Here is a 13,193-nt window from a genome sequence, read left to right as displayed (position 1 = left end):
TCGCTCTACATCCTCTTTGATCAGGACATTAACTCAATTCATCTTCCAGAGGCCTCACCCACTTTGCCTGGCAGGATTTCAACGTATGAATTTTGGGGGACACAAACATTCCGACCATAGCAATTCACTAAGGAAAGACCTGGGGGAAGAGCTTTCCAAACATAAACAGCACAAGCAAAAGCCTGTGTCAACCAAAGTGAAAGATTCTAGAAACTCTAACAGTGAAATATGGCCTGAGATGTGTCCAGGAGACAGAAGCAGGGCCATCACAATGCCATTGAACAGGCATTTCAAAATATTATAATAAATATAAATTAAAACTGTATATGAGATAGAATTTTTTGTGACAATTTGGATTGTCAATAATCCAAGGGTTTGGAAAGACTCTACTAGTAAAAATGTAGAAAACGCATATATATATATATATATATATATATATATATATATATATATATATTACTGTGATAGTGTCAAACGAGGAAGCTGGATCAGAAGCTGAACCCGACGGGAAGAGCAGCTCATGGGCTTGGGGCGATGTGGGGGGGGGGAGGGGGTAGCGCCCCAAAGGGTCCGAGACCCCAGTTCTGCGGGGACACCATCCAGGCTCAGGGCTGCAAAGAACCTTCACATCAACCCACGTGGGAAAGACCACTGCGCCTGCGCGGCGGGGACTGCGATGCCCCGCCTCTGCTCCGCGCATGCGCACGTGTCCCGCTACGCCCCGCCCAGCAGGAACGTGGCGTGAAAGTGGGCGGGGCCCTGGCCCGGCGGGTTCGCTGACACTCGTGTGTGGAAGGCGAAGTGACGCCGGCCGCCGGGGTGGGAAGGCTGAGGCACCCTCTGTCACCTCTCCGCCCCCTCCCCGGGAACGTCACCTCCCTCTGCGGGTGGGCAGAGGGGCCCTTGTAGGGTAAGCCGGGAACCGGGGGTGGGTGCGGGCCGGCTGGGCTGCGGGGCTGCGGGCAGCTGGCAGCACATGGGCCTCCGGGCGGGCGCGCCGGTGCGCTGCGCCCTGGAGCGGGGGCGGAGGGGTGGCGGACCGGGGCGGAGGGGTGGCGGACCGGGGGCCTCCGGGGTCCTCCAGCGGCAGCGCCTGGAGGTGGCCTGGGAGTATCCTCGCGCACTGGTCGTCCCTCCTGCCGCCTTCCCGCCCCAGCTCCCGCAGTTCTCCCTGGACTCTGAACTTCGGGGACCCCTGAGGGGCGCAGTCAGTTCTAGCAACCCTGCTGCATGCATTCATTCATTCATTCATTCAGCCAGCCAGCGTTTGCCGTCCCTCCTCCCAGCCCTGTGCAGGTGCAGCACCCTTGTGGGCTTCTGGTCATGGATACGGCACATGGAAAGCTATTTGTTTCATGGGTAGACACATTTAAATTAGGGGGAGGACAGGCAGGCCCCTGCCCTCCTGGGCCTCACAGCCCAGTTGGGAAACGCAGGGAACCCGTGAGATTATGCCATTCATACAATACTGAGGGTGTGAGGACAATGGCCTCTGACCAGATGAGCTTATGAGGTGGTAAGAGTGGTTCTGCCTGAGCTGACCCGTGAGCCTAGAGCTAGCGCTCCAGAGGTGGACGGAGCTGGACACCGGGCTGGACTCTGCTCAGTGGACAGCAGTGAGCAGCCAGGAGAGTGCGGGCGAGGAGGGAGAGAGATGGGCAGGGGACCTTGGAAGGACGGGTGATTTTTAGATTAAGTGCAGCAAGGAGCCACAGAATGGTTTTAAGGATTGTAGAAAAGCCAGAATAGCTCTGTAGATTATTGTGGACACAGCCCTGCATTCCCGGTGTCCGCCCAGGGGAACCAGTCACCCGGAAGTAACCTAGGCAGGAGAGTGCCCTCCAGGCACCCACACACCTCCACCCTCTGGACACCTCCTGTTGGCGTTACCATGGCATGAACAAGGTTCATGAAAAGTCCCGCAAGCATAGTGATACAAGTCCAGAAATTGGTTTTTGTTCTCCCCCACTTCTGCCCTCAGAAGTGTCATTTGGCTAATATGGTGTGTGCCCGTCTCCCTCCTTGAGCCTTACGTGAAGAACCAGAGGCGTGGACAGTCCAGGAAAGAGATCTGGAAGTGCCTCCCTCCCACTGTGTCCTGTGAAAAGGAAACAACAGGTGGTATTGACAGGGCTGGTTCATGTACAGGGGTTTTTTTTTTTTGTGTGTGTGTGTGTGTGTGTGTGTTGTTGTTGTTTTTTTTGCAGAAAAGGGGAGACAGATCCCTTTAAACCTACCAGGTGAATAAGTAGTGGTTTGCTAGCATACTCTGATTTTGGATACGTTTTCAGTATATGTGGCAGTCATTTGTGCACATGGCTGTTTTAGTGTACTTTTACTGAAAACCTTGAAAGGGCAGGCCAACAGATTAGGTGGCCACCATCCAAATCAGAGACCTTGTATTTCTGAGAGCCCATCTGCTGTCCCCAGACACCAAGCCAGGCCTGGGGCAGGCACCTCTGCTCCACACCCAGGTTCTGACCCAGCCTGCCCTGACAGGGTGCCCCCTGGCAGGAACCAGCTGGGTGCAAGGTTCGCTCAGAACACTTTCTGTTTGCTTTTGTGCACCTTACCCCATCGGCCAGCCTACTCCATGTTCCTTACTTTCTAAACTGTCCTTCACAGAACAAAGCTAAAGTTCAATTACTTTCCTCCGTGCACCTCTGGGGAGGCCTGATCATCACGTTTGCACTGCAGTACTAGCGGTAGCCACGGAAATGCGATTTGTCTCTCCTGCAGGTGTCTCGGCTCTGGACAAATACCTTAGCCCAGGGGAATGAAATTGGCTTTTGGGTTTGGCCTCAGGGGCTTGCTGGTGCCTATGGGCCAGGCTGTTCTTGGTGCTTTGTTCCTACTACATTCTATCTGGACTGTGTTTGAGTCACCCTGGACTTACAGTGTGTAACTTAAATAATTATGTGTATGTAATTTCATGTGTGTTTTTTGGTTGTCTAACATAGTCTTGTATTAATAGGGAAAGGGAAGTGATGAAGCACATTTATTGGAAGCCAGGAAGTTTTGTCTGTGCCTCACCATGTGTTAACCTGTGATCCCAGGTTATGTTGTGTGATATAAGTGCCAGCCTTGTAGGCCTCTGATAATAAGATAGCATATATGTAAAGGGTTTTTTTTTTAACAGGTAGACAAATTTAATAAAGGGCAACTTTTTCCTCAAAATATATCACTTGTTAATCTGATCATATAGAACAGTGGTTCTCAACCTTTCTAATGCGGCGACTCTTTAATACAGTTCCTCATGTTGTGGTGACCCCCAACCGTAAAATTATTTTCGTTGCTACTTCATCACTGTAATTTTGCTACTGTTATGAATCATAATGTAAATATTTGTGTTTTCCGAGGGTCTTAGGCGACCCTGCTAGTGGTTCTCAAACTGTGGGTAGAGCCTAAGACCATCGGAAAACATAGATATTTACATTATGATTCATAACAGTAGCAAAATTACAGTTATGAAGTAGCAACGAAAATAATTTTATGGTTGGGGATCACCACTACACAAGGAACTGTATTAAAGGGTCGAGGCATTAGGAAGGTTGAGAACCACATAGCTCTTAGGCTAACATAGAACACTAGGAGCCCTGCGCATGAATCTGTGCACAAGTAGCTCACTCTGGGGCCTGGCCACTCTGCACCCGCTACCCAGAGGCTCTCCACAGCTCAGAGGCCCATTCGTGGCTGAGTGCAGAATGCCTGCCTTGTTGCCATGGCAACGAAGCAAGCATTTCGTCAGGCTGCTCACACTGCCCACTCTCAGATACTACCTCTCTCCTTCCCCCCACCCCCACCCGGACTGGGGGACACCGGCAGGGCTGAGAGGACTAGACGCCGCCATCTTGTGGCTATGGGTGCCGCCATCTTTATGATGGAGTGATGGTTAATTTACATATTACCCTTTTATTAGATAGGATGTAAATGGATTTTACAAAACACTTTCACATTTGTATGGGATTGCTTTTGTGCCCTCACTGTTCATCCTTGGAAATAGCTGCTTCAGAACTTTTTCTATAAATATTTCTTAATGATCAGTTAGCAATGGGAACTTCAGGTTATATAACAAAAGGAGGCCTAGGAAAGGGCATTCCCCAGATTGTGTCTCAGCCTCTACTCATGCCTGGGTCTTCTCCGTTGCTGACTTCTTCACTCCTGATCTCAGCAAACATCCCCTTCATGCAGATAACTCCCCAGGCCCGACCCAATCCTGTCATCTCTCACAGAGCAGTTCCATATGTGACTGATGCCCTGCTGCCATTTCAAACTCAGCACGTAAAAAACCTGGTCACTTCTGTGTCCCGGGAGCAGCCCCCTCCTAAAAGGCCTACTACTGTTGGTGTCTGTCCCCCAGGTCCTAGAGCATCTTCTGTCCCTCCATCTTGCCCTGACTTCCTGTTCTGTCTCGGTGAATTGGTGAATTGCTAAGCTGTCAGCTAGCCTCCATTACCAGCAAGTGCTGGCTGACAGCTGCTGGACTCTGGCCTTGTGCCAGAGTTGGAGATTCGGGATGAGTAGCCTGGTCCCTGCCGCTAGAGAGGAGCTGTTCGACCAGAAGGAAGAGAGGCACTCCACCTACAGTTTGTTCGGGGAGGGGAAATGTGCAGGGCACCAAGGAGCCCAAGGGAGGCGCCTCCAGCTGCCAGGGTTCACAGTGGCAGTAAGCATCTTGAGTAGGTTCTGCAGAGGTGTGAAGAAAGAACAAAAGGAAGAGGATGCCATTGTGGAGAAAGGACCCAAGGAAAAGGATGCTAAAAGACACAATATTTGAGGCAGGAAAAATCTCAAGACATGACCTGCTGCCTTTGTTGAGAGAGTAAGGTGTGAATTTGACACAATAGGCAGGCCCAGCCCTCTTCCTTTTCCTCCCCTACCACTGCCTTTAGCCCTACATCACAGAACTCATTTAGGTTATCAGTCTTGCCTCAGCCATTAAAGGACTTTTTTTATTGTGACATAATATACATAACATTTTTAATGGTGAATAACATTACCATTTTTAAGTATATAACTTAGTGGCATTAAATATATTCACATTGTGTGCTCATCACCACCATATATCTCCAGAGCTTTTTTGTACCCAAATTCAATATCTGTACCCATCCTCCTATATAATAAAAGGCTGATATGCAAATAGACCTAACGGTAGAACAACCGGTTGCTATGACATGCACTGACCACCAGGGGGTGTGTGTGGAACATGGCGGGCATTGGCAGCAGGCAGTAGAGCAAGGAACATGGCAGGCATCAGCTGCGGTGGGATATTGGAGCAGGTGAGAGGGGGCACCAGACCAAGGCAGGACTCCAGTCGCTGTCATCTCGGTGAGCCTCTGGTGGTTACTGAAAATTATTTGCTCCCGTGTGTTGCGGTCCTGCCCAGCACTCACACCTGTTGCTGGCACCAGCCCCGCTCGCACCCACTGTTGGCACCAGCCCCACCACAGCCTCGTGGCCCACAGTTCCTTTCAAGGTGCACAAGTACATGCACTGGACCCTTAGTGTATAATAAAAGCGTAATATGCTAATTAGACTTGACATCCTTCCCGATGAAGCCAGGGCTCCTAGGGAAGCCTGGGTGTTGGGTGCCGGAGGGAAGCGGGTGCCAGCAGCTGGGGGAAGGAAGGCTTACTCTTGCACGAATTTCATGCACCAGGCCTCTAGTTAAACAATAATTCATCTCCTGCCTTCCCCAGCCCCTGGTACCATTCTTTCTGTCAGTATGAATTTGACTACTCTAGGTACCTCATATAAGTGGAATATTTGTGTTTGTGTGACTGGCTTGTTTCCCTTAGCATAGTGTCTAAAGGGTTCATCCATGTTGTAGCACATGTCAGAGTTTCCTCCCTTTTTAAGGCTGAATAATATTCTATTGCATAAATATACCACATTTTCTTTATCCATTCATCTATGGGTAGCCATTGGGCTGTTTCTGCCTCTTGGCTACTGTGAACAATGCTGCAGTGAACATGGGTGTGCAATAATCTCAAGACCCTGTTTTCAGTTCTTTTGGTTATAGTCCCAGAAAGAAGATTATTGTATCATATAGTAATTCTGTTTTCAGTTTTTTTTAGGAGCCTCCATACTGTTTTTCTTAGTGGTTGCAACATTTAAATTTCCCCAAGGTTTCCAATTTTTCCATGTTGTTCCCAACATTTGTTATTTTCTGCTGTGTGTGTATGGGGGGGGGGGGATTTATAATGGCTGTCCTAATTTGTGTGAGGTGATATGTCATTGTAGTTTTGTGTATCTCTAATAATTAGTGATGTTGAGCATCTTTTCATATGCTTATTGGCTGTTTGTATGTTTCCTTCAGAGAGGTGTTTATTTAGGCCCTCTTTTGAATGGGGTGATTTGTTTTTTGTTGTTAAATTTTAGGAGTTCTCTATATATTACAGATCTTAATCCTTTATCAGATATTTTCTCTCATTCTGTAGGTTGCATTTTTTCTCCGTTTTTAGTGTCTTTTGATGCATAACGGTTTTTAATTGTGATGTAGTCACACTCGTCTGTATTTGCTTTTGTTGTCTGTGTTTTGGTTTTTATCTACGAAATCACTGTCAAATTTAATATCATGAAACTTTTTTCTGATTTCTTCTAGTTTTATAGGTTTAGGTTTTACATTTAAGTCTTTAATTCATTTTGAGTTAACTTCTCTCTGTGATGTCAGGCAAGCATGTCAACCTCACAGGCCACAAGGTTGACATGCTTGATGTAAGGTAAAGAGCCAACTTCATTTTTTTTTCCTGTGTGGATATCTAGTTTTCCCATTATCATTTATTAAAGAGACTATCTTCTGCCCAGTGAATAGTCTTGGTACCCTTGTCGGAGATAATTTGACCATATACATTAGGGTTTATTTCCGGGCTCTTATTCTATCCCAGTGGTCTACGGTATATATCTGTCCTTATATATACCACTACTACCAGGTGTTAATTACTATAGCTTCCTAGTGTGTCTTGAAATCAGGAAGTATGAGGCCTCAACTTTGTGGGTTTTTATAATTGTTGAGAGTATTACAGATGTTCCCCATTTCCCCCCCTTTCCCCTCCTCCACCCGGCTCCCCCTCCAAACCCAAGCCAGATTGTCTATCTATTGGGAAGATTATGAGAAGGTTGTTGTAAATTCCTTATTAAATGTTTGTTAGAATCAGTAGGGAAGCCATGTAGTCCAGGGCTTTACTTTGTTAGGAAGTTTTTTTATGTTGATTCAGTGTTTTTACTAGTTATAGGTCTCTTTATTTTTATTTTTATTTTTTAAGTATATTTTATTGATTTTTTTACAGAGAGGAAGAGAAAGTTAGAGGGAATCATTGATCAGCTGCCTCTTGCACACCCCCTACTGGGGATGTGCCCACAACCAAGGTACATGCCCTTGACCTGAATCGAACCCAGGACCTTTCAGTTCGCAGGCCAACGCTCTTATCAAACCGGTTTTGGCTATAGGTCTCTTTAGACTTTCATTTCTTCATAATTTGTCTTGGCAGCTTGTGTGTTTCTAGGAAATTGTCCAGTTCATCCAGGTTATCTGATTTATTGGCATCCACAATGGACACAAGACACTGGGGGGAGGGGGAGCATGTGACAGGGGCTAGGGGAGTCTGGGAAGGTCTAAAGGGGGGAAAATGAGATATAGGTACTACTATATGTAATACTTTAAACCAGTGTTTCCCAAACTTCTCTCATGATGAGAATCACCTGGTGGAGTTGTTAAAACACAGATTCCTGAATCCCAACTAAGAAGTGCTAAACTAGAATTTTTGGGAACATATAGGTAAAATTGTATACTTAACTAGTGCTCTAAGACAGATTTTATATACAGAGCACTAAGTTAGGTATGCAATTTTACCTATATGTTCCCAAAAATTCTAGTTTAGCACTTCTTAGTTGGGATTCAGGAATCTGTGTTTTAACAACTCCACCAGGTGATTCTCATCATGAGAGAAGTTTGGGAAACACTGCTTTAAACAATAAAATAAAATTTAAAAAAATAATTTATTGGCATCCAGTTGTTCATAGTAATCTCTTATTACCGTTTTTATTCTATAAAATCAGTAGTAGTGATTTTTTTTTTACTCCTGATTTTAGTTATTTGAATCTTCTTTCCTTATTTCTTAGTCAATCTAACTAAAATTTTTGTGTTATTTTGGTCTTTGTAAGGAACCAACTCTTGGGTCCAAGGATTTATCTATGTTTTTTCCCATTCCTTATTTTATTTATCCTGCTCTGATTTTTGTTTTCCTCCTTCTAGCTTTGTGTTTAGTTTGTTCTTTATCTAGTTCCCTAAGGTGCAAAGTTAGATTGTTGGTTTGAGATCTTTCTTCGCTCTTAATATAAGCAATTACAGCTATAAATTTCTTTGTCTCCTCATTTTGGCAGCCTCCCTAGGTTTGTTTCTATGTATGAGGTAGAGCTGCTATGTCTCCCAGGCTTGGTAGAGTGGCCTAAAGTAATAGGTGTCCTGTAGAGTCTGGTGGCACAGACTCCTCGATCACCCAATCACCCAATCTGGGCACTTGAGGTATACACACACACACACCATGGAATATGTACACCCTCCTCTTATAGTTGAACCTTAATTGCTGTTGCCATGTCAATAGGAGGGACTACCTCCAGGCTGATCCTCTGAAAAGAGTGGCTGCACCACTGACCTCCAACCACTGTGGAGAATCAGCTGTGCAGGGGCCCCCTCCACAAAGCAGGTCTCTGCTGCCCGCCTAGTCCACCCCTTGAGTGTGTCACTTGTGGAGGTGGTTGGGTGGTGGTACTTAGAAGTGGTCTCACACTGTCCACTGGGTGTGCTGGCTCTCAGTCCTCCCAGGAGGTGCAGGCCCAGGTCGGCCATCACCTGTGTTTGGATTGGGGCCACCAGGCATGAGCTACAAAGCCATCTGCAGGTGGTTGCTACTTGTGTTGGGCTTGGAAGTGCCCAGTCAAGGCCAGGCTGTGAACCAAAGCTCGCTGCTGCTAATGCTGGGTTTGGAGCCAATTAGCAAGTGGTACAGAGCACACTGAGACCAGATGCTGCTTGTTCCAGAGATTTTAGGAAAATCTGAAACATGCACCAAGATAGAAGCCACTTGTATGGAAGCCACTGGAAATAGCTTGGGTGGGCCTGAAAGTGAGGTATCAGGGATCACCAGGGCAGGGCAAAGAGTGTAAGCCAGGTTGATGGAGTCTCAGATATGGCACCCACCTTCCTGTTCTGTGGGGGAGTGGCTCGTCTAAGGAATAGTGGCCTCTGCCATCACTTCTGTCTGGAGAAAGCTCCCCCCACCCCACCAGCTCCCACCTGATGCCTGACAGTTTTGTTCCTCCTCATATGTCTCTGGTGCCTTTAAAGCTGCTGCCCCAGTACTGGAGCTCACAGGGAGTGAGTCCACGTAAGTCTGTGCATGGGCCTTTTAAGAGGAACTTCCTGGGACTCCAGAAGGTCTCTGTCTCCCTCAGCTCAGTCCCCACTGGTTTTTACAGCCAGAAGTTATGGGGATTTCTCTTCCTGGTACTGGAACCCTTGGTTTAGGGACCTGGAGTTTGATTTCTTCTTACAATTTGTATTTCTATGTTGATATTCTCATTTTGTTGTCATATATTGTTTTCCTATTTTTTTTTTTCCTTTGGGTTTTCTTTACCTCTTTCATCATATTTAATGAGCTGTTTTAAAGTCTGTATCTAGTATTACATTCTATGCCTGTTTTTCCTTAGGGATGGTTTATACCAATTTCTTTAAGTAGGCCATGTTTTCCTATGTCTTTGTATGCCTTGTGATTTTTTTTTTCTTTTTGAAAAATTCAGCATTTGAAAAATAGCCAATTTTCCCAGTCTTTGCTCTGTGCCATGAAAGACCTTCACTAATTAGCAGGATGTGTCTGAGCCATAGAGTCGGGGGGGGGGGGGGGGGGGGACAGAAAGGGGGCGGGGGGGGGGGAGGAGGCCGCAAAGGTTTAAGCTGTTCTTGGAATTTTTTCTAAGCATGTATCTTCCCTGGGTTTGTGTGCGCGTTATTTTCAGTTTCCCCATATACATGGCTGCTTTTGTTGCTGGCAAAATGGACAGTTACCACAATTTTAAAACAAAAAGAGGCCATCAAGAGTGCTAATGTTGCTAAGGGTGTGAAAGAAACAGTGATCATGGGCAATTAAAGAGGTTAAAAAAAAACAGTTGATTTGGATAAAAGAAAAGCAGTTAGCCATTGACAGCATTTCGGAGGCGTGATAAGTGAAAAAGGAAATATGCTGCATGCTGACTTCCTGAAAGACACCCCTAATGTTAAAAGTGATTCGTTTAAGGCTGATAGGGGGTGGTTGGATAAATTTAAGAAAATAACTGTCGCCGAAATCTGTTTGGCTCAGTGGATAGAGCATCAGCCTGCGGACTGAAAAGTCCCAGGTTCTATTCTAGTCAAGGGCATGTACCTTGGTTGCGGGCACATCCCCAGTAGGGGGTGTGCAAGAGGCAGCTGATGGATGATTCTCTCTTGTTGATGTTTCTAACTCTCTATCCCTCTTCCTCTCTGTAAAAAATCAATAAAATATATTAAAACATATATATATATATATATATATATATATATACACACACACACACACACACACACACACACACACAGAGTAAGTAAAAAAGAAAATAACTGTTTATACAATAGATTAAACAGTATTGTATTAGAGGTGTATTATATATAAGAAAGGTTAAAACAGAATCACTTGGGGGTCTGGAAAGAATTCATTCAATTTACATTATTTCTAATAGTGGGAAATGTTCCAGTTTTCTAACAAATCGCTTCTCAAACAGCCTTTTGGAATGAATTACTAAGTTTGAGAACCAAGGTTCCACCAAGACAGACTCGAGGTTGGCTTGAAGGCCACTGTAGGCTTGCTTCCTGCACTGATGGCCCTGGCCCCCACGTTTCCCATCCCCAGACACTGCAGTCACCCCGCCTCCAGCACTCTTACCCATCCCTGTCCCTGGTTCCAGGGCACATTGCCTCCTGCGGCCCTTCTGCAGAGCCGGCATTCCTATCTGTGTTCTCTGTATCCGGTTCTGAGCACATTACACATCTCTGTCCTGAAACAGCAGGGCGAGACAGCTTTCCCGTGAGCAGCTCCACCTTACAGATGAGGAGGCCAGCCCCTTGCAAGAGGGTAACTTCCCCACGGTCACACACCGCTGTGGGCAGCCTAAACCCACGTCCTGCCTTCAACCCGGCACTTCCCTGTCCCTTCCCCCTCGGAATTTCCATTCCTTTTTCCATAACTGTCAGAGAACGGTGGGTTTTGCCTGAGGGCGCGGGAGCCTTGAAAGTCAGGTTAAGACGTGGTGCCTTGCACTGTACAGTGGTCCTCAACCTTTCTAATGCCATGACCCTTTTAATACAGTTCTTTATGTTGTGGTGACCCCCAACCATAAAATTATTTTCGTTGCTACTTCATAACTGTAATTTTGCTACTGTTATGAATCGTAATGTAAATATCTGTGTTTTCCAATGGGCTTAAGCTCTACAGCAGCGGTTCTCAACCTGTGGGTCACGCCTGCTGCAGCCCAGGTTTTGGTTCCATGTTTTGTCCCCGAGCACAGGGATGTCTGACTTGTCCCGGAAATTCGCAGCCTAACGTGTTTTTCCTGCCTCTCCCGTTGTGCCAGCACAGTCCTCACAGACGAAGAAATGAGAAAAATACCAAACAATGGGAACCTGAAGGTGATGAAGGTGGCGTACCCCCTGGGACTGTTTGTGTGCCTGTTCATCTACATCGCCTACATCAAGTGGCACTGGGTCTTCGCCACCCAGGCCTTCTTCAGCATCACGGAGGCAGCCTCGGGGGCCCACCGGGGCCAGCAGACTCGCGATGCCCCGGGGACGACGGCTCGCGGTCACAAGGTCTTCTATGGCATCATGTTTGACGCGGGAAGCACTGGCACCCGAGTGCATATCTTTCAGCTCACCTGGCAGCCCGGAGGTATCCTGCCCAGGCAGAAAGCCCTGCTGCGGGCTGCTTTCTCTCCTTCTCTCCCAGTCTCTCCCTGCAGAGCTCATGGGACCCACCCCCCTTAAAGCAGTGGTTCGCAGGGTATGGGCTAGACTCCCTGCCTTAGACTCATCTGGGAGCTTGTCAGAAATGCACTGTCCCAGGGATGCTGACTCAGACTATGGGTTGGGACCTAGGAATCTCTATCTCCCAGGAGTCCCAGGATATTCTTACTTGTACGAGCATCTGGTTGCCAGTTAAGGGCAACTGAGATCTCAGAGGGTGTTGGAGGCCTGTCCCCTCCCAGCATGCACAGGCAGGTCAAGTGGCTGGGACCATGATTTGGGCCAGACATTGTGTTAGTGAACTTAAGGCAGGAAGTAACCCCAGATTCAGGCCCGTGGAGCTAGGAGTCTAGGTCAGTCAGATAATTGGAGAGACTCAGCCAGCCAGGGGGGCCGTGGCCTCAGCAGTGAGAGTGGAGCTGGAGCCAGAGCCTGTGTGTGAGCTTTGCTTCACTGACTGGCTTCTCCTATAGGAGAAGCTGCCCAGCTCCTTACCCTGTTCCTCCTCCCTTTGACCTCCTTTTCCAGCCCCTCCCTGTGCCCATTGGCTCTGAGGATTGCCTCTCCAGCCTCTAGCCAATGTTTCCTGCTGACTGTTCAACAGATGCACTGGTCAAGCTGGGGTCCTCTCCTCTCTACTCTGCTTCTTTGCTTACTTTCAATGCCTTCTGAGTTGATGCCATCTTGTGCATGTAACTGAGCAGGTGATGCAGACACCTTGAGTAGCCCTCCAAAGCCATCATGGCGTATTTTATTTACTTTTCCTATGCTTTGTTTCTAAACTTGTTGCAAGTTAAATACATATTTATGCGCTGGACCTATCTACCTCCAAAAATGGTTTTGGAGCTGAGTTTAAGACAACACATGTCCGCATGGAATCAGTTAATACCGACATTCCGTTGTTTAATCATTGGAGAGACACCCTTACAAAACGTTTTGTTTCTTGTTTTTCCTCCTTGGTCTCCGTGTCTGAATTCAGACTAGCATCCCTTGACCACTGTATGCTCCAAATGCTCACCATGCTGTATGCACAGGAGTCCAGCCTCCTAAATATTTAAAAAAGAAGAAAGCACATATTTTTAGAATCCTATAATGCATCCATCCCAGAATCAAGGAAATGACTTTCATTTCTGCAGTTTGAAAAATTGCAAAATCATCTGCC

The 13,193-nt window shown here is 46.8% G+C and overlaps 1 protein-coding gene across 4 annotated transcripts in view; it reads left to right on the top strand.

Moving 5' to 3' along the window:
- Positions 1-756: 756 nt before the first annotated feature.
- Positions 757-13,193, top strand: part of ENTPD6 (ectonucleoside triphosphate diphosphohydrolase 6) — a 30,486-nt gene continuing 18,049 nt past the window's right edge. For 3 of the 4 annotated variants that reach the window (XM_084887105.1, XM_084887104.1, XM_084887107.1), the window contains exons 1-2: positions 757-910; positions 11,644-11,957. In XM_084887105.1, coding sequence (XP_084743231.1) covers positions 11,666-11,957 — 292 coding nt within the window. In that variant the 5' untranslated portion in view covers positions 757-910; positions 11,644-11,665. The remainder of the gene's footprint in view (positions 911-11,643; positions 11,958-13,193) is intronic. The other variant, XM_084887106.1, reaches the window with a different exon arrangement.

Source organism: Pipistrellus hanaki (genome assembly GCF_964339955.1).
Source record: "Pipistrellus hanaki genome assembly, chromosome: 6".
In the NCBI taxonomy this organism is placed as follows: domain Eukaryota; kingdom Metazoa; phylum Chordata; class Mammalia; order Chiroptera; family Vespertilionidae; genus Pipistrellus; species Pipistrellus hanaki.
Note: the sequence above shows the minus strand (reverse complement) of the source record. Positions and strands in the feature narration are given on the sequence as shown.